Source organism: Crocodylus siamensis, chromosome 13 (genome assembly GCF_052110815.1).
Source record: "Crocodylus siamensis isolate JL-2025a chromosome 13, ASM5211081v1, whole genome shotgun sequence".
In the NCBI taxonomy this organism is placed as follows: Eukaryota; Metazoa; Chordata; order Crocodylia; family Crocodylidae; genus Crocodylus; species Crocodylus siamensis.
The window spans coordinates 35,848,729-35,869,031 of record NC_143407.1 but is presented as its reverse complement, the minus strand read 5'-3'; the positions used below and the strand labels follow the sequence as shown (position 1 = coordinate 35,869,031).

General features: G+C 57.7%; 3 protein-coding genes and 1 pseudogene across 9 annotated transcripts in view; 2 read left to right on the top strand and 2 right to left on the bottom strand.

Moving 5' to 3' along the window:
- Positions 1–413: 413 nt before the first annotated feature.
- Positions 414–11,216, bottom strand: LOC149854276 (acyl-CoA-binding protein pseudogene; annotated as a pseudogene). 5 transcript variants are annotated; one of them, XR_016438889.1, is made up of 2 exons: positions 11,136–11,216; positions 414–900 (listed from the first exon to the last, which is right to left on the bottom strand). The product of XR_016438889.1 is annotated as an acyl-CoA-binding protein pseudogene, transcript variant X3 (transcript). The 5 variants fall into 5 exon arrangements; XR_016438888.1 differs by lacking the exon at positions 11,136–11,216 and adding an exon at positions 8,617–8,709; XR_016438891.1 differs by lacking the exon at positions 11,136–11,216 and adding an exon at positions 7,963–8,066.
- GEMIN4 (gem nuclear organelle associated protein 4) lies at positions 1,327–5,516 on the top strand. The gene is made up of 2 exons (XM_090025500.1): positions 1,327–1,403; positions 2,190–5,516. Exons 1-2 carry the CDS (start codon positions 1,394–1,396, stop codon positions 5,363–5,365), a joined length of 3,186 nt encoding a protein of 1,061 aa, XP_089881626.1. The 5' UTR covers positions 1,327–1,393; the 3' UTR covers positions 5,366–5,516.
- On the bottom strand, positions 5,893–13,944 carry TLCD3A (TLC domain containing 3A). Its single transcript, XM_090025515.1, has 5 exons — positions 11,442–13,944; positions 11,136–11,219; positions 9,186–9,399; positions 8,617–8,712; positions 5,893–8,076 (listed from the first exon to the last, which is right to left on the bottom strand). Exons 1-5 carry the CDS (start codon positions 11,561–11,563, stop codon positions 7,807–7,809), a joined length of 786 nt encoding a protein of 261 aa, XP_089881641.1. The 5' UTR covers positions 11,564–13,944; the 3' UTR covers positions 5,893–7,806.
- A 2,322-nt stretch (positions 13,945–16,266) lies between these two features.
- Positions 16,267–20,303, top strand: part of VPS53 (VPS53 subunit of GARP complex) — a 76,030-nt gene continuing 71,993 nt past the window's right edge. For both annotated transcript variants that reach the window (XM_090025503.1, XM_090025502.1), the window contains exon 1: positions 16,267–16,418. In XM_090025503.1, coding sequence (XP_089881629.1) covers positions 16,335–16,418 — 84 coding nt within the window. In that variant the 5' untranslated portion in view covers positions 16,267–16,334. The remainder of the gene's footprint in view (positions 16,419–20,303) is intronic.

Sequence of the window (20,303 nt, the reverse complement as noted above, 5' to 3'; positions counted from 1 at the left end):
CAGATTAACGCTGCTGCAGCACTGTGCCCATGGCAGAGGCTGCATCTGTTGTAAGCGTGTAGCTGCATCTCCTCCAGTACCCCCGGGGCTTGGGGTGTTTTTAGAGGGTTATTCTCTCTTGGGCACTCTTTAAAGGAGAGAGACGGAGCGGACAGCACTATCCCCAGCACAAAGTCTATAACCAACCCCATCTAGAAATGATCCCCTCCTCCCCCACCCTAAGCAGCAAATTTTAAGCCTTGTTTGTTGCTACAGCAACACTTGGAGACAGCCAGGCAGCTCTCAGAGCTGGGCCCAGGCAGAGAGGCCAGTGAACGGAGCCACATAATGGGGACCGGGAACAATGCAGGGCCTGTTTGGAACCTGGAATGAACCTTCCTGCCTACAGAAATGCTCACAAGGCAGCTCCCCTGTCGTGGGGCATGTCCACTCCAGAGCGCGGACAGTTTTATTGGTCTTGCAGATGCATGACTGGTCAAAAGGAAGGGGAGGGCAAAGAGGAAGTGTACGAGGGGATGAAGTGACTCGTGCTGGGGGGCACCAGACCCCAGCACGTGGTCCGATTTATGCACCGTACTTGTTCTTAATCTCTTGGACCCGGGTTATGTAATTCTTCCTGGCGTCTTCCTTGCTCATCCCTTTGCGCCCGTTCCAGGCCTCCCATTTGGCCTTGCCTTTGACATCCACCGCGCAGGGACAGGAGATGTTGACGTCGCCGATGGTGGCTTGCTTGTAGAGACTGTAAATCTCCAGCAGCTCTTGATCGGTGACCTTGATCTTCATCTGCAGGACCATGGCCGCCACCTTCTCAAACTCAGCTTGAGACATGGTGTCCGCTCAGGGCCGACCTTTCTCCTTCCCTTTTCTCCAGGCGTGGGGGACTGACCCAGGCTGCGACCACTGGAAGGAAATACAGTCGCTGTGAGCGGAAATGCTTTGTGTGGCCTTAACGTTCAGCCTGAAACAAGAACGTCAGTTCTCTGGGACTTCGCCTCTCCTTCGTCCAGGGGAAGAGAGACCCAGCAGAGGGTTTGGGCGCAGTGCCTGGGCCAGGAACTGGGCTGTAAAACCCCGGGACCGAAGCGCACGGTCACGGTGAAGCGTGCCCCTGCCCCCCCCCGGATCGGTGCCTGCCGCCCCCAGCCCCTTGCCCATGGCTGCCCCCTTCCTTCTCCTCCGCTGCGGGGTCTGGGCAGGGTCGGAGGCCACTTCTCCACCCTCCGGCCCCTCCTGGGCTGGGGAATTACCGCGCTTCTGGGAGCCGCCAGGGGTCGCTAGCGCCGCGGGAGCTGCTCTTGCCGCCGCGCGTCTCGCCGCTTCCGGTCTCGCTGCTTCCGGCCGCGGCGCCACGTGGGTGCCGGGGCGGCTGCATCACAAAGCGGCGCGGGGCGCCATGGAGCCGGGTGGGTGACGCCGCCGGGGCTGGGGCTGCCGCCGCCGCCGCCGCCGGGGAGCCCGGCCCCGGGTCCGAGCAGGGCGCTGCGCCCTGCCCTGGGGCTGGACGGGGGGGAGGGAAGGAGACCGCAGGCCTCGGCTGCCCTGCCCGGAGCTGTCTCTCCTCTCCTCTCCCCGCCCCGCGGCCGGGCCCTGTCCCTTGTCCCGGCCCCTGAGGGCAGCCCCCCGGCAGGTAGCTGAGGGCTGCCATTAGCGCCCCCCCCCACTGCTTCTCCGACCCCCCCGTGTCCCCCAGCCCTCTTCATCGCAAGCTGCGGCGTGTCTGCCGCTGCCCTGCAGCAGGACGCGACTCCAGGTGTGGCCTCAGCAGTGCGGAATAAAAAGGGAGATTTGCTTCCTTGCATCCCCTGGCAGCGCTCCTAGTAATGTGCCGTTAGCTGGCTCGGAAGCGAGGGGAATCGCCTCCCCCTGTAGAAAGGGGTCTGGAACCTTTTCCTTCGCATCTGCTGAGCATCCTTGTACGTCCGGGCTGCCAGAGGCTGAGAGGGGCCCCGCTGTGCTGGCAGGGGCTGTGTACGCTGCAAGCGCTGGCATCCACGCCAAAGGAGGCAGGCTTGAGAGAGGGACGTCTTGCTTAGCCTCGTTTTATGCATGGGGAAAGCAAAGACTCACCACCCATGTTGTGCAAGGAGTCTGGGCAGCAAACCCAGGCCCTCGCAGTGCCAGCCCCGTGCTCTCAGCCCTGGGGGGCTCCTTCCTCTCCGCTCTAACTTCATGCATTGCTGTTTGAACAGGGCCCATGAACATCTGTGAGGAAACCGCGGTGCTGCATGGCGGGTTCCTGCTGGCTGCGAAGCGATATCACCCCAAGGCACTGGCGGAGTTGGCCAAGGCTGACTGGCACCATGTTGGGCCACCCATCACCGATGCCTTGAAGGAGATCTGCGCTGGCCGCACCACCTCCCTGCCCCAGCCCTGCAGCTGGAAGAAGAAAGCCGTGATGATCATCTGGGCCAAAATCCTCCTGCCCAGTCCCGGGCCCACCAAGGTTGACCAGAGGTGGAAAGATGACGCCTTCTTCTCGGTGTGCAACATGATCCCCTGTCTCAACCGCACGGTTCTGTTTGAGCTGCTTAAAGCACTGAATGCACCCCGGCTCTTTGTGCAGCTACTGCTGGCACTGCCTGCGGGCATCTGTCAGCAGGAGCTCGAGCTGTTGGTTGAATACGTTGCAAATGAGACGACCCCAGCGGACTTGAGGTTTTTCTTAGACGTCTGGTGGGAAATCATGAAGCACAAGGAGGGGCAGCAGGACCAAGCGATCCTGACATTCAGTGCCCTTGTCCACCAGCACCTGTCCGAGCCACTGGATGAGGGCTGCCAGCCTCCGAAAAGGTTTAAAGGCGATCCCCTGTCCGTGCACGACTCCCCTCTTACCACCGAACTGCTCACAGTCCTGGTTGATGGGCTAAAGCATATCTATGGATGTATTGTCACTCCCAGAATGAAATGCTATGCCCTGGCCAACCTGGTAGATCTGCTGTCGGTGTTCGCTGTAGTAGAGCAGGAGTCCAGCGTGCTGCCCTCCATGGAGTATCTGGACAAGATCACATCCGTAGTCATTCTCTGGAATGGTGACCATGAGAGCCGCTATCACCCGCGGGGGCTGGAGGAGAAGGTGAAGGAGGCAGAGCGGAGCATGAGCCTGCTGTCCGTGGTCAAGCTGTCCAGCGAAGAGCTTTTTGTCGGCTTGCGCTTCTTCCACAACCTGTTGCAGGGCTGGAGTGAAGAGCTGCAGTGCATGCTGAACAGCCGCCAGGAGGTTTGCTACGAGGGCTACCGGCTCCTCGACAGCCTTGCCACCTTCGGGAAGAACCTGGTCTGCTTTGCCGAGGCCAGGGAGCTGGGCAAGGATGAAAAGCAGGTGGTCCTGGAGCTGGCAGAGATCATCATGGGCTTCCTTAAGCAGATCAACCCTGACCTGCAGGGCAAGGACTCAGACAGCAGCATTATGGCCTCAGTGGCCATGACAATCATTGAGCAGAAGATGGAGAGGCACCTGGAAATGTGTTCCATTTTTGCTTCTGAGAAGGCCTGGGCCTTCTCGAGGGACTGGGTTGCCTGCCTCATCAAGAATAAAGTCCTCTTCCAGAAACCAGACCTGGTTTTGAAGCTGCTGGAGACCACGGTGACTTTCAGCCTCTCCTCCAACAACCGAGAGAGCCGGGAACTGCAGGTCAAGGTAACCAAAACCATCCTGGAGTGCTACACTGAGCTCTCGCTGCCGGACAAGAACAAAGTGATCTCGGGCGTCCTCAAATCCTGGGGCGGGCGGGGCCTATCCTTGAGCTTGAAGGTTTTCACCGAGGGCTTCCAGGAGGAACTGAACTTGGCTTTTAACCAGATCACACGAAGCGCGTCAGATCAGGGCCTGACCAAAGCCGTGGCCTCGGTGGCGAGGCTGGCACTGCTCCACCCAGAGGCCACGGTGAAGAAGGTTTGCAACCTTGCAGTCATCAACCTGGGGACACATCAGTTCCTAGCACAGATCCTGTGCTCGTTCCCAGCGCTGAGCTTCCAGGAAGCCCAGGAGGGCTTGGGCAGGGGGGGCAGCCTGCTGGTGAGGTGCCTGAAGGAGACGGTGTGGGGGAAGCTGTCTACTGCAAAAGAGAAGGAGCAGTTCCTTGAGTTCTTGGCTGTTCTCCTGCAGCCAAGCTCGGCAAGTCCTCTCCTCTCTCCCAGTGAGGTGACCCAAGCCTTCGTCCTGCCCTGCTTGAAATCGGATTGTGCCCACATTGAGCTAAGCCTGCACATCCTTAATAAGGTCCTGGGGCTACAGTCGGGACAAGATGAACACTGGATCAAGACCTGCCACCCCTTCCCTCTCGTCCTTGGTCTCTGCAAGCTCCTAGACAGCTACACACATTACTGGCATTTGTTGAAGGACCAACCCTGTCCTGCACTGGAGACCAAAGACTTGGTAGCTACCACCTTGGCCCAGCTCTGCGAGGTGGTGGAGCAGAAAGCCGCCCCCTCTCCGGAGGTCTGGAACCAGTCGCTGGCCTGGCTGCACCGCAAGGTGGAGCCATTGGACTGGACGGTCGGTCTCCGGCTGAAGAAGCTTTATGGCGATCATTTCAAGAACGAGGTCCCGGCCACGCTTTTCGAGATCTGCAAGCTCTCAGAGGACGAGTGGACATCCCGCCCGCTCCCGGCCTACGGGCCAGGCAGCGGTCTCTTGGCGTGGATAGAGTGCTGCTGTATCTCTACCGCGCTGCGGGAGCAGATGCTGGTGCTTCTGGCCATCAATGTGGACAATCCCGAAGAAGTCAACCTCTTCAGCAAGGGCTTCCTGGTGGCCCTTGTCCAGATTCTTCCGTGGTGCACTCACGGGGAGTGGAAGAGGCTGGCCCACGTGATCCAGAGCTTGCTGCAGCGGCAAGTTCTCCATGTGCCCTACAGCTTGGAGTACGTGCAGTACATGCCACTGCTCAACCTCAAGCCATTTGCCCACCCGCTGCAGTTCTCCGTGCTCCTCCTGCGAGGTTTCCAGTTCCTGTGCAGCTCCAGCTGCTCCACCTGGCTGCTGGAGGAAGCCTGGCAGCACATGGTGAGACTCTACTGTGCCAGCCTCACTGATCTGCTGGGCACAGTCAAGGGGGCCCTGCCATCCCCCTGTCCCACAGCTGAGGACAAGGACCTGACACAGGAGGCCTCTTTTGTCTACATCCAGCTCTTTTGCCACGTGCTGCACGTGGTGGCCATGCTCCCAGACAACGGCTGCAGCGAGCCCCTCGGGGTGCTGGCCCTCGAGACCGTCTCGCAGTATGACGCGCTCCACGCCATCGACCGCTCCCTCAACAGCTCGCTCAGGAGGGCCAACGAGAAGTACTTCCTGGCATCGATCGCTGACAGTGTCAGCCAGCAGGAGCTGCGTGCCGCGCTCCAGCAGAAGCTGAGCAAGCTGTGAGCTGGGCCGGGCTTGCCTGGAAACGCGGCGCCCCGGCTTGGCCCTGTGGGTCGCAAGCACCGGGGTTGCGTGGTGTGGACACTCTCCCCAGTGGAGGAGGTGGTAGCTGCAGATTTGTTACATCTATAATAAACTTTTCCTTTTTTCCTTCCTTTTGAGTTTTGGGGGTGGGTATTTTTCAACAGGCCGAAGGGTTTAAGTGTGGGTGTCCAGTGCTCTCAGGGCGGCGTGTCCCATCCCCAGAGCTCTGCCCGGGAGCATCAGCACACTGTTCAGGTGCCTCCATCTATTGCGGGGGTTAAGCGAGAGGCTGATAGCCTGGCACCTGCCTCTGGCGGGTGAGGATCAGTAGGGAGCTCAGCCCGTTGTCTGCTCGGTCATTGGGCCCCCCTCTAACACTGCGCCCAGAGGTGACTTAGAGCAGGGGCACCTGCCCGCTGGGAAAATACCCTGGCGTGTCCTGAGCTCCCTTCACAAAGGCCCCCACAGTAATGGATGGAGACGAGTGGGCTACAGGAGACTCGTGCCTGGGTTCTGAACAGATTTCTTTATTGGTCGCTCTAACGGCAGTGTTAGTGCAAACGGAAAGGCCTCGGCTGGTCTGTTGGGCCTTTCCTTTACGTAAGGCATGTTATTTGTAATACAGACGGCAAGAGAAACGTGTCCGCAGCCATCCGTCCTGCGTCGGAGCCTCTCTGGCTGGCTGTTCTGCATTAGGAAGCCCCTGTTGCAGGAAGGGAACAGCTGTGGCAGCTGCTTTCTTTGCTCGTTCAGCTGCATGGGGCTGGGCCGGGCCTCGGGCCTGCTGCCTCCAGGATAGGGGGCTCAGAGCTACCTACGGGCTTCCAAACCCCACTGTTAGGCCTAGGGCACAGACGCAAAGCCACAAGGCAGCCGTGGTCTCTAAATCTCTGTAAACTTACTCTGTAGGTGGCTAAGATGAGGCTGAGGGGAGGGGGCGGATTTGCTTCTTGGGGTCACGCCCCAGGGACAAACGCGGCCCCGTAGTGCTGGCGCTACCGGTTACAAGGAGACGTGACCTGTCCGGACGTGTCTCGCACGTGTGGTGCTTGCTTTGCTGGTGGCTGCGGGGACCAGCCACCGTTTGGGTTAGGCACCTGTTGGGGCCGTTGTTCCCCGGTGACGAGGACGAGCCTGACCCGGCTCTGGAGCGGGAGCGCTGCAGGCTGGGGCCCCTTCCCATAGATTTGTGGCACTTTGGCGGGGGGAAGCGTTTGCTCTTCTGTCAGCACAGCAGTGCTGGGGCCAGTCGGCCCAGAGGCAACAGGCAGACAACTAGCTGTAGGGTAGGTTCAGGGACGCTGCCTGCTCCAGCAGCTTGTGTGGTTTCATGCCTAGACCCCAGATCCGGTTCCTTCCTTGCGGTTTTGCTCGGCCTTCTCTGCACGGAGAGGCGAAGGGCTGGGCGGGAGGGTTGGGCTGGAGGCAGCACTGACCTCCGGGTGATTCTTCAGGCTCACGGTGTAATCTCCGTGTTTGCACTGGCGTGTACAGGCGCACACTGACACACGGGATCCACTTCCTGGCAGTGCCTGTGCCAGAGCATGGTGTGCTCTGGGTCCCCACTGCTGGCCCCAGGGTTACCTTGGGCCAGTCCTGGGGCACATCTGCAGGGAGCGGAGCCAGAGGCAGACGCTGCCTAACAGCAGCCAGAGGGAACCAGCAGAGTTCAGCCCCAGCACTGGGGTGACGGGAACAGACTCTGGGCAGCACCTCCGGCACCGTCCCCCTGGGGCAAGACCCCCCTCTCAGTGCCCAGGTAAGGACTGGTCTTGCACTGCTGCCACATGCTAAGCAGTGCTAGTCGCACCCAGGTCCCTTACAGCACTGGCTTTGGCCTCGTCTCCCCCTAGCCCCCAGCCTGGCTGTTCAGAGTCCATTTTGCTGCATCAGTCATAGAATAACAGATAGTGAGGGTTGAAAGGACCTCAGGAGGTCACATCTTGTGCAACCCCCTGCTCAAAGCACGACCAGCCCTGACTAGGTCATCTCAGCCAAGGCTTTGTCTAGCTGGGTCTTAATAACCCCCCAGGATGGAGGGGTGCTGTGAGCTGTCCCCTCTCCACCCCATGGTCTGCAGCATCTAACAAGTGAGTGGTTTGCCAAGGGCCTGATCCCAGCAAGAGTCTCCCACTTCTCCAAGCAATGCTCCCACTCGCTGGCTCATGCCCAGGCAGTGCCACGGGCAGGATGCAGGGTGCTCGAGTGTTACAGGGGGAAGAGTCCTGCGAGAGGCTGGCGCGGCTTCCCAGGCTCGCCACGGGGACAGCAGGGAAATCCAAACACCCTCGCTGCCCCAGGGGGGTGCGGCTGTCCCCAAGGTGGTGCCTCCAACACTGATTGTACAGGCAAGCCGGCTGGGCAGAGTGCCAGGTGCTGGCCCTGTTCCCAGCCTTGCGCTCCGCGGCCCACGCCAGCCACTATCGGCTCTTGTCGGACGAGGAGCAGCTGTAGAGGCGGAGGGCTTTTCTGCAGATCAGCACGAACCAGTAGAGCTGTGGGGCAATGAGGCAGGCATTGGCCACGTTGCAGTGCACGGGGATGTGGAAGGGGGCTGCGTAGAGGGGGATGCCCACCTGCCGGGCATACGCCCCGTACATGAAGGGGAAGAGCAGGATGCGGCAGAGGAGGAAGGTCACCAGGATGAGGACCCCGTTCACCTTGTGCAGCCGCGTGTCCTGCATGTTTAGCTGTGGAAGCAAACGGGGGCGGGGATGAGTGCCGTGCGAGTGCCGCCTCCCCATGCCTTCCTCCGTGATGGGTAACTGCGCCTGCCTTGCTGGGGTGCATGGAGATCTACGGATCGGTGCTCGCCCCGCTGAGCTTACAGTGCAAGGGCCAGGGCCAGCCCTTGCTCTAGGCCGTGGCAAGACTTGTGGACTCCCAAGGGCTTTGGGCCAGGCTTTAAGACAGGCTGGCAGGAGCAGAAGAGGAAACTCGACTTCCTAAGGAGAGAGGAGCAGCCAGGAGAGGAAAGGGAAACCCTTGGAAGAGGGATAATGAGCACGGCAGAGAGGGCGGTTTTGCACAGGATGCTGGGCTGGGAGCAGGAGGCAAGCGTGGCTGCTTGCTACCGAGTCACTTCAGTGCAACCGGGGCAGGATCAACCTCAAATCCCTGCAGATCCTGTCCGTGCTGCTTTCTGGCTGGTGGCTCCATCATAGCCCGAAGGGCTGGAGTAGCTGCCCCGTCCTCCCACCCGCGCTGCGTTGCGGACCCTCGGGCCGTACCTGCATCAGGGTTTTACCCAGTGACACGAACGGCGTGCTCAGTTCCGCCAGGAAGATGCAGCCGACGAAGAAATCGCCCAGCTCCCCGCGGAAGTGCTGCGGACAGACAGAACGGCGTGAACACGCCAGCAGTTTTTCCCGCGTGCTTGGAGCCTGCTCTGCCGCAGCCGCCCGAAGGCGTCGCTCGCCCCGCTGCGGCTGGACCTAGCCCTTCCGGGAGCAAGCCGCGCGAGCGGGAGCCCTGTGCTGGCGTGATGCACTCTGGAAACCACTTGAGAGTGAAACCTGCTCTGCTCGTGGCAGCTGGCCCGTGGCACGGGGAGGGCACAGATCCCAGAGCTGCACCCGCTCGCCGAGCGGTCGGAGACATGGAGCTGAGCTCTCCTGGCTGCCAGCCAGCCCAGGCATGCAGCACGGGTGCGCTGAGAAGCAGCACACAACTTGCCGGAGTCCCTGCATGTCACGCCCCGTGTAAAGCTGAGCCACGCGTGTTACAGTGACCTTCGTGCCTTTCCGGGGGGGGGGGCTGGGAGCCAGAGCACTGCCCCCTTGCCCCGCGCTGCCCTTACCTGCGTGATGGGTGTGAGGACGATGAGGATGAAGAGGTGGTGGGTCACCATGAGGCGTTCCTTCTTCAGGAAGCTCCTCACGCTGGCCAGCGAGTTCTTCTTCTCCGCCGTCCCCAAGTCTTTGCTTCTGTGCCAGTGGCACAGGTACATGACGTAGATGTCGTAGGCCATGTAGGGAACGATGACCCAGACGTACTCCACCGCCAGCCAGTGCCTGCGGGGAGCAAGGAGCACAGAGCGACAGCCTGCTGCACCTCGGGGACAGGCAGTCCAAGCGCCCAAGTCACCCGCGCGCGCCTCCGGGCGCAGGCTGTGGCCATGCCTCCAGGGCCCAAAGTAGCACTCGCTTCTAATAGGCGACCCCTGCGTCTAACCAGACACCGGCCTTCCCGGGGCCGTGTTGAGCCTCTCGTTTGTCCCCTCAGCTGTGGCTGCTGCCTTCACTTGCAGGGCCTCTTGCATCAGAGGATCCCAAAATGCATGCGTGCGGAGCTAGAGAAAGGGCGACACCTCCGCCCACGGGAAGGGCTGTTTGCAAACCCCGCCGAGATCCCTGCATCCACACGGCTGAGTTCCCGGTGACGAGACATCTGCCTCGTGTTTCATTCGTGCAGAAAAATGCCTCACGATGGGTGGTTATTGGGAAATAACTACATGCCACTGCCTGTTCTCACTGCATTTTGGAGTCGCACTTGCCCAAGGAAAGCTAATTACAGCTGCTGTTTGCAGAGAGACCGGCCTTTTTTATGTGGGCCAGCAGAAAAGTGGTCTGAATCCTGCGTCGGTGTCCCGATGCCTGCCTTGTGACCCTGTTTCGGATGGGGAGGGGATCTGCTCGTTACCGTGCGGGGCACGCTTGGACTTGAGCTCCTCTGTGAACGGCTGTGGGATCCAGAACTACCCGGGCTTTCCTTTGCGCGTTAAAGGTCTTGTTGCTTTCCTGCATATTGAAGCGCTCCCTCGTGACACCTGTGGCCTGAAGCCCTCGGTCTTACTACCCTGGGACTTCAGCCACTGGTGCTAATCTTTAGCAACCTCAGCTTTTCTCCCAGGGCCACAGTTTTTAGAGGGCGTCAGACTGAGGAACGGCTCCAGACAGCAGGAAGGCTGCTGAGCAAGCGTTTGTTCGGGAGCAGGCACAAGGGGCAGTTGCAGACGTGGCCTGTTCCTGCAACCACTTTTCCCGTGTCTTACAGCTCGAGTATTTTATGCCACCGTCTCACCAGATTTCTTACGCTAAGCAGGGTTGGGGAAGTTTGACCCGGGGTGGGAGGCCTCCACTAATACCTAGGAGCTGGGAGAAACAGTACTGATGGCTTAGGGGATTAAACGCTTTCCTCTGGGCTCCTGCTGAACGAAAGCCCAGCGCTCTCGCACGCGGCGCAACCCCAACATCTTACTCAGCCGTGGTGCTTATCAATCTCATGGCACTTTCCAAACAGTTGCCTCTGGTGCGCTGGCCAGATGCCAGCTCTAGTCATTACGTTCTCCCTGCCTGTAATTCTCCAGGCTGCTCCAGATAGCTGTAATAGCATGTTTAAAGTTTTCTTGCCTACGTGATTGTATAAGTCGTCTGTGAGCTGTTACGTCTCAGTGCAGAGGTGGCTGCATGTCAAGGGCAGGCGAAGTCACTTCTCTCTAACTCGCATGTTATTTTAAGGTCCTTTGGGACTGGACACCAGCGCCGAGCTGTGCCCCGGAGTCCCCCCTCCGAGCGCTGGCACTGCGGCACAGGGTGCGTCCTCGCTCGTGGGCAAGTGGTGGTGGCCCGATCTCGCTTTTTGTTGCTGTTACTTCCAGCCGGGTTAATTCAAATATAAAAATGGATCTGTGGTGGGAGGGACGCCCACTCCGCGTAGCTGAGCACAGCCCCTGCCCCCCCTTCGGCGGGGGCAACCAGCGAGGCGTATCCCCTTGCACGCGGCGGCGCGGCGCGGCGCGGGCCCTTACCTGTCGCGCACCACGTCCTCGCAGCTCAGGACGACCACGACCCCCGAGGCAGCAGCCATGACCGCCTGGACGGAGGACACCAGCCTGAAGGTGACGGAGCGGGAGGAGGTCAGGGCGGCGCTCTGCCTCTCGGGGCGAGGAGCCGCCCGAGCGGCTCCCCCCCGGCCCCGGCCCCGGCCCCGGCCCCGGCGGCTGCGGCCGCAGCTGGCGCTCCGGGGCCGCCCCGAAGGGGGCAGCCTGCCGGCCGGGCCTGGGCGCCCGCGCCTCCCTCCCCGCCCGGCCCGGCCCGGCCCGGCCCGGCGCTACCTGCCGCTCAGCAGGATGCGGTCCGTCAGGCCCCATGCCGGCGCGGCCCAGCCCAGGCTCCGGATGCACAGGGCGAAGAGTCCCGGGAAGAGCACGGAGGCCGCGGCCAGCGTCTGCCACATCGGCCCCGCCGCGCGGGGCGCGCGCCCACGGCCGCCCGGTTGTCAACAGCGGGCCGGGCGGGGGGAGGGGCTGCGGCGGGCGGCCGGCCCCGCCCCGCCCCGCCCCGCCGCTCCCGAGGGGGCCGACCCCCGCGGCTGCTCTGCGCCGGCCGCGGCGCCTCGGCGAGACCCGGCGGAGCGGCGGCTCCGGGCGTGCCTGGGCGTCTCGGCGTGTGGCAGCCCATCGCCGGGCTCGGGCAGAACAGGTTTGGCCATCTCACCCCGAGCAGAGAGAGCTCCGCTTTCCCCAGATCCGCCCGAGGGAGGCAGAGCGGGGAGTGCTAACGGGGTAGCCCTGGCACCGCGGTTAGGGCTTTGCCTTGCTCTTCTTCTTACCTGACGATTTCAGTGCACAGAATAAACACTAATTAACTTGGTCTCGAAAACACAGCGCAGCTGCCCTGTTTATCACTGCCCTTTTAATGGCACGCCACCACAACGCCCGTGCACCAGCATCCACAGCTGGGAGCACTTGGCGTTTGCCGTGACTCACTTCCTTGCTTTGACGACACGACCAAACTTCTCTCCCACGGGTGGTTTTCTGCAGTCGTGTTTTTGTGTATGGAGCGCAGCTGAAACATTTATGTGACAAGGTAATAGTCGGGTATTAATAAATGCATACAAGAAAAAAGGCACCGTCCTGGATGATTACTGGTGCTGCTCGCTTTTAATCTTCTAAATAGCACACGGAGCACCAGCCCAAGGAAATGCCAGCGCAGGCGAGCGCCTGGTGAAAACAGTAGCTGTGCACTTCTTTTTTCCTTTCACAGCTGCCAAATGTGCCGCCTTGAAAGCCATGTAGTGGGGCAAAACAGAAACCTCTCCTTGCATCTCATGGCATCAGTCAGCGTCTCCCCACTGGGCTGTGGGTAGGTGATGCTCACACACAGTTTACATTGTACGATCTTGAAAGGATTACACGAGCCGTCGGGTGTAATGTGCAAAGTGGAATCCCACCACGTCCTCCTGATGTTGGTAACTTCAAGTTAGTCAGGTCAGAGTCAAAGTGGCTTGAGAGACTCCAGTCCTCGGGCTGATTTTTGTGACTTTTATGCACATCTTTCCCCGTTCAACAAAATATTTGTAGTCTCCCTTGATGTTGTGTGAAAGACCAAGATAAGCCCCAAGGGAAACCGTCACGACGCTGTCAAATGCATGCCATGAAGAAACTGGAGAAATAGTTTTGCTTCTCGGCCTCTTAGCTAGGATCAAGTGGGAGCATTCAAATCCCAAGACCTTGGGGCTTGGGCCTGCATGCAGGATGCCTGCCGATGGGTTTGGGAGTCTCTGAAGTCCCAGGGTGAGAGCCTGGGACGAAGGGCGCGCGCCAGTTTAGCGCCACACAGGGTGTTTCAGACGGCTGAGTTCTGCCTGCTCAGTCCGTACAGGTTTTGAATGACCGAGATCTTCTCAATCAATCCCGTTTGGAACTGGTGTGGCTGCTTTGACCTGGAACATGAAATATAGTAATAATAACAAAATAGTCTCACTCTGGGATTTTTTGTGGCGGTGATAACTTTTCTTGCATCAACTGTGCCATCAACTATCTCATGCCTCATGCCATGCTCCATTTTGTACAGTTATAAATAGTTACTCTTCAAGCCATTATTTGTGCCCAAAGTAGTTCAACAAATTTCAAATAGTATTTTGATATCCAAATGTCGTAAAAATATATATTAAATCATTTCAAATGTGATTTGAGTCTCTTGAAATAGATTCTCTCAACAAAAATCTTGTAAGTTAAAGATACCAAGTACCAGGGAGGTACATGTTCCACGTGCAGAATTGCTCATGTTACGCCTGCCCTTATGCTGCTCCTGCACTAAATGTTCCCTTTGCCACAACTGCTACGATCAGTTGGAAAGAGCTTTCTTGTTTTTCAAGCCAGTGAAGCTGAAGCAAAACAACCTAGCCTGGGAGAGGACTCAGATGCCAAATGGACTGTGCTGGGCTTATTGTTTCATTGAAATCATATGCAAACTTTCAACAAAACAGGAACAAACAGGAAAAAGCCTAGTTTTGCAACCTTCCAGGCCTGCTACGGAGCTGATTGAGGACGGTGACAATCTCCCTACTGCTTTAGATCATGCCTCTGCTTAAGTGACTAGTTGCTCACATGGGCCTATCGATGACTCGCCCCAAGGATTTGGGGATCGAGCTGTATTTTAGTAGATTTTGAAAACAGTTCCAGTGATATTTACCTGGAAGTGCCCTTGCAGCAAGTCCAGAAGTCCAGTCATGCCAACGTGAGCTCAGAGAGTCTAGTCTGCGTGGGGTCTGAAGCAGCAGCAGGCAGAAACACGTTGCGTTGGCCTGCGAACAAAGGCATTCATGCTCTAAAACAAAGGAAGGAAACCAACCCCTGGACTTGAGTAACTCTAAGCAGGTAGGAGATCCCCTCCGCTCCACTGTACACCGGTTACGCTTATGCAGAGGTATGTTTTCCACTTCACGGTTATCTGTGAAGGAGGAAAACACTCCTAACAGAATCACGTTTCACTGATTCCAATCTTTGCTGTACTTGTGTCGGGCCATTTTAACTGTATATTAATTACATCCTCACAGGCTTAGGCTAGAGGTCCGAGACCAAGTCTTTGTTGGTCCCTGTTGGGTGCTTGTTACTGTCTTCATTTCAGGAAGTTTTGGGGAACGAGCATGTTTCTTAGAAAGACAGGAACTGTGCCAGAGAGGCAAATGTACAGAGCTGGCCTCAGGAGGGTGGATGAGGGAAGTGGGTAGAGCTGGTGGCCGGCCTGATGTTAACATCTGCAGCTCTGCTGGGTCGGAGTGGCCCTAGTAGGCACACTTGGCTGGCAGGACAGGGTGGGAGTGAAGAGGTGGAGGTGATAAGGAGGAGCAGTGGAGCTTGATAAATAAGTTGCATGCTATTTAGGGTGCCCCGGATGTCCTGAGAGTCTGGTCTCTGAGGGCGCAGAGGCAGCTGGGAAGAGATAAAGGATTACACTATAAATAACATGCTGCACGTTGTTTCGGCAGCGCTCAGATCGTGGCTCTGGGAAACAGTGAGTTCTCTCATCTCCGCCCCAAATCTCTGTGCAGCCTTGGGTTGGATCCTGCTAGGGCTGCCAAGCTCCCGTTGACTGCAGTTTGACTTGTGGGTTCCCAGCACTGCTGGAAATTGGGCCCTGAACCTGCCTCTGCTTCTCTATGTGGTGCGCACGAGGGGATCACAATGCCTTTCTCTTAACCGGCTGGCTGTGTGGGTTAGCAGCTGATGTTTAACGACACCTGTTGTAGCGACCTCTTCACCGAGAAAGCGCTTCTGCTTTTTACACTTTGCTCTGTCTCTCAGCTGTGTGTTGGGGGCAGAAGGACACTTGCTCAGCAAGTCACATGGAGAAGAGGGATCTTTGGACAGTGTCTGATGTGGTCTACCTTGTGAGCAAAGCGTGCGAATTCCCGGGAAGGGAGGAGTGGCTAGCGACACAAAATGCCTGTGGTTCACAGCTGTAGCACGGGATTAGCTGAAGGGGACCTGCAAAGGAAAAAGGTACTAGGAGCTGGGTCTTTATTTGTTGCTTTAAATTGGACAAAGAGCTGAACATTTCTTTTTCTTTCATATGTATATGTATATGTATATGCATATATAATTTTATCTTGTTATTCACACTAGAAATTCAGGTCTGATTTCGTCTGGAGGATGCTGGGCGGGCTGAGAGCCTCAGGAGATAATGCTTTACGCCCAATGTGCTTTCCAAAGGAGATAGATGACTGTCCCCCTCTACAGATAGAGAAGCTGAAGTACACAGAGGCTAAGAGACATGCCCAAGGTCACACAGTATCATGACTGGCAGAGGCAGGAATAGCCGAGAGGCTTTCTGGCCACGTGGGTCGTAGTCTCGCCGCTGTCCCCTTCCTGCCTGGAGTTCACTGAAAACAAGCAAAAGCATCTTTATTGGAAGGAGATGCGATTTCTAGTCAGAAGAGTCTAGGATTTGATTTTTGTGCTGATCCACCCCGCTGGGGAGAAAACCCCATGACTTACGAGGCCTCTTCAATGCAGGAGCCCAAGAGGGTTGCAGAACGCCCTCTGCGCTCGCCACGCTGCCGTCCAAAATCAGGAAATCCCGAGCCCCTGGGAACAGCCTGACGTTCCCGCTGTAACAGCCGGCGACTCGCACACGTCAGGTTCCCGCGGCTCGCGCGAGCGACGGGAAGGCCCCGGCCTGTCCTGCGTTTTCACTAACAACGGCCTGGCGAGCGCGCGTTGAGCCCCTTGTTGTTCAGGCGGCGGTTTACGTAACGCTGGCGCGTCGCCCAGGGCTGGCCAGAGGCAACAGAGCTGGACTCCCTTGCACACCCGGCGCTGCTGGGGGGGGCCCGAGTGTGTGCATGCGCACTTTGCACAGCATCTAACTGTGGGCTTGTGTGTGTGTGTGTGTGTGTGTGCAAGTGCACGTGTGCAGTCTGTACACCGTCCGACTGTCAGGTTGTGTGTGTGCGCGAGTGCACGTGTGTGTTGTATACGCCATCTGACTGTGGGGTCGTGTGCGTGTGCGCGCGAGTGCATGTGTGTATTGTACACGCTGTCTGACTGTCGGGGCGTGTGTGCGTGCGCGCGCGCGCGTGCTCTATACAGCATCCGACCCGGGGGGGCGCGCGCGCGCCCTGAAGCCCAGCGCTCCCCCCAGCTTGAGGGGCGGGGCGGGCGGAGTCCTCCCGCATCCCGGCACGCCGCGCTTCCCGGAAGCGGAGGCTGGGGCGGGCCGGGATGGAGGAAGACGAGCTGGAGTTCGCGGACGGGCTGGAGGACGTGCTGCAGCTGGCGCCCGACGTGCAGCTGGCCATCGAGCAGGTGCGGCCGGGGGGGCGGTGCACCGCACCCTGGGAAGGGCGGGGAGGGAGGGGCACCCCTGTGGCGGTTTGGGGGGCGGTGCACCGCACCCTGGGAAGGGCGGGGGGGAGGGGCACCCCGTGGCGGTTTGGGGGGTGGTGCAGTGCACCCTGGGAAGGGCTGGGGGGGAGGGGCTCCCCTGTGGCAGTTGGGGGGCGGTCCACTGCACCCTGGGAAGGGCGGGGGGGAGGGGCACCCCGTGGCGGTTTGGGGGGTGGTGCAGTGCACCCTGGGAAGGGCTGGGGGGGGAGGGGCTCCCCTGTGGCAGTTGGGGGGTGGTGCAGTGCACCCTGGGAAGGGCTGGGGGGAGAGCACCCCTGTGGTGGTTGGGGTGTGGTGCAGTGCATTGTGGGAAGGGCTGGAGGTTGTCTGGTGCCTGCTGGCAGAGGCAGGGCAGAGGGCCCACACAGTGGCCCTCCCAGGAGAAGGGGCAGGGGCTCGAGGGTGGCGCCATGGAGAGCTGGGGCACTGTGCCTGTTTCTGTGGGCGGGGGGCCACCCCCAGAGGTCAGTGGAGGGCCCTGCAATGCCCCCGGCCGGAGAAGAGGCCTAGCCATCCCAGGGCCGGAGAAGAGGCCTAGCCATCCCAGGGCCGCAGGTCGGAGCTGGCTCCCGCCCTGCGCTCGGCGATGCGGCCTCATGCTCTGGGAGCTGTGCGTGCAGCCGCCTGGCAGGGAGGCGTTCCCCTGCCCCTCGTAAGGATCCAACAGGCTCCGGGGCTGGAAAGCCCAACTATGACGGGGTTTCCCAGCAGGAGGCGAATGGAACACAGTGCCTTGGGCCATCAGACACCTCTTCCCGAAGTGGAGATTGGGGCACACTCAGTGCGGCTTTGGGAGGAATCGGTGGGTTTCCAGTGTATAGGGGCAGGCTGGCGGCTCTGGATCACACTGGGGACCCTGGCGGATATTTCGCCTTGCTTTGCAGCAGCCAGCCTGGTTTATTGCCAGATTAAGCCTCATGCAGCTCGCTCCCTGCTGGTGAGAGCTCCCTGGAAACTGGGCGATTGTGATCTCTCCTGTTTTCTCTCTCTGGCCCTCTGTTTAGTCTCTCAAGGACTGAAATGATGTGGTCTAATGAAGTCTTTAAGTTCAAGGGAGGAGAATCGGGGTGAAGCTTAACGGCCTGAGACGTACAGGAAGGAGTTTGGTCTGTCTCTGTCCTGCGAAGCTACACGTCTTCCTGGTCCTCAGTGCTCCCAAGAAGGTGCCACAGGCACTGACGACCACGTTCAAAATCCCAACCTTGAAACTGGTGGTGGGAATCACATTGATGTCAGCGTAGCTCCTGGTGTCAGCTACCTGCGAGAAATAGGAGCTGTCTCGCAGCGCCACGCCACTCTTGAGCACCAACTTACGAGCTGCACCCAAAAGGGGTTGTGAATTCTCCTTGAAGGAGCCAAAGTAGCTGATGGAAGCTGGCTTGTTGCTGCCAGGGCGCAGAGCACCAGTCGGGTAGCGGCATTTTTGTCACCTTTCTTGTAGGCGTCAGGGATTTAGTGCAGTCCATGCTTCCTTTTCCAGAGGCACATCCCTGCTGTTTTGGGGTATTTGCATCTGTTTGATGCTGAACTGTTTTCACTGAGAACAGTGAGCCTGGCTCTATTAAAAACTGAGAGCTGGCACTTGGCCATAATAATAATATCTTGCATTTGATATATTTAAGGCCAGAAGGGACCATTTTAGTCATCTGGTCTGATCTCTTGCATAATGCAGGTGAAAGAATCTCACCCAGTAGCTTGTGTCAAATCTATAACCTCGGTTTGAGCTATTGCATATCTTTTGGTGAGATACCCAGTCTTGACTCTGGCTGTGGGAGATGAAGAATTCACCATATCCCTTGGGAAGTTTTCCACCGGATTTTAGCTCGCTGTTAAAAATTCATGCCTTATTTCCACTTGAATTTTTCTAGCTTCAGCTTCCAGCTCCAGCCACATTGTGGCTTTTTCTTTTGGTCAATGATATGTGTCTTACAGTATCAAAGTGCCTGCAAAGACTTAGTTAAAGGGAGGCAATTGACTTAAACTAGGACTCGTATTTAAATGTCACATAAACGAGGCCTGAGGTAATGGCAGATGGTGTCTACAAATAGACAAAAGAAGCAAAAATGGTTGTTTTAAAACATATTTTGCTTCAGTATTGGAAATTCAACCCACGGCGGGAACAGGGACAAGAGAGAGCTGGCTGTAAGCAAACTGGGCCTCATCCTCCAAACTGAACGTGACACTGTGTGAGTAGCGGGAAGCGGAGCTAGGTTTTGACCATTCTTTCATTGTCTGTAACATGCCCTAGTGTTAGCAATGTTTATTGTTTAGGACTTGAAAGTTTGACAACTTCAGGCTTTGTCATGCCCCTGCTGGTTTCATTAGCCTCGCATTAGCAATGCAGTGTCTCGAGCTTACTGATAGTTTTGTTTCTTTCAGGGAGGGGAGATTTCTCCTTTCCTTTCCCTCCAAAATGCTTTTAAGTTCTGAATAGGGAGTTGGGTTGGGTTAACCAAGATTGGCTTTGGTCTTGCCTCTATGTTCAGATTTGTTTGGTGTAATTGTGAAGTGAGCACCATTTCCCATGGCAGTGGGCCAGTACTGGTTCCTGGACTACTAAACCCCACTGTGACATGATTGTTAAATCTTGCTTCTGGGATCTGGCTTCTTTGTCAATAGTCAAATGGCCCTAAGAGGAAAACTGTGCCAAGCTACTCATTAAGCCTCTGTCTGAAGAGTCTACAGAAGCCTGGTAGCTGAATGCATGTTAACTACAGACAGGAAACTCCACACATCAAGGGACTCTTCCACTGGGTGAAGGATGTGGGCCTGGGGAATGTTAATTAAGAAGTTGTGTCTAGGGTGGGGGGTAGCATGACAGGAAGGATGAAACTGGACATGAACGAGGGATCAGCAATTCGATTCCTGAGTTCTGGTTTAATTCCCAGCTCTGCTGCGGGTGGAGATGGGCTCACTGCCCCTCTCCAACTGCGTCAGGACCTTCAGGATATTTAGCTGCTTCCCGCCACTGCTTTCTTCTTTCCTCGGTTGCACTGGTTGGAAGCCTCATGCACGTTGTGGTGAATGTGTAGCTGCCAGCTGAAGTGAGTGTGTGACGGCAATTGAGTTGAGTTTACAGGTTTTGCTAGACCTTTATCTGTCCTGACACATCTTTTCATCTCAGGGCTGGCCAACCTGCGGCACGGGGGCCATGGTGACACAGCCAGCTTCTGTGTATGACATGTAGCAAACCAGGGAGGGGGGAGGCAGCACGGCAGCAGATAGGTCAGGAGGAAGAAAGCAGGGTAGGATATCAGGCAAGGAACGCAGAAGAGAGAGCAGAAAGCAGAGCAGCAGATCAGGAAAGGGAGCAGGGTGGCACTCGGGGAGGGTACGAAGCAAATTTGTGGCATTCTTGCCCAAAGGCTTGGGCCCCATTGGGTTACATTATCTCCACATGCTGCCTAGTGGCTAGGCCTGGGGTGTCAGGACACTTGGCTTCTGTTGTGGCTTTTGCTCCTGGTTTGCTGTACAAGCTTGAGGGGAAATCGCTTTAACTCTCCTTGTTCCTCAGCTCCCCATCTCCCAGGCGTGCTGCAAGTAATCGTTTAGAAATGCTCTGGGATCCACAAGAGAACAATGCTAAAATGAAGTGCTGTGAGGGAGGCCCTTTAAATTATAGCCAATTGAGGGGAGTGAGGGAAATGTCTTTTGTCCTTTAGGACAATGTGCGTAACACTTAGCTGTGCAGTGCCAAAATACGTAGCTTGGTGTTTGCTTGGATTTTTCTTTTACTTTGTGCAGCTGGCTGGAACCAGCTTGGAAGGATCAGTTTGATACCTGTAGTCCTGGCTGCCCAGGTGT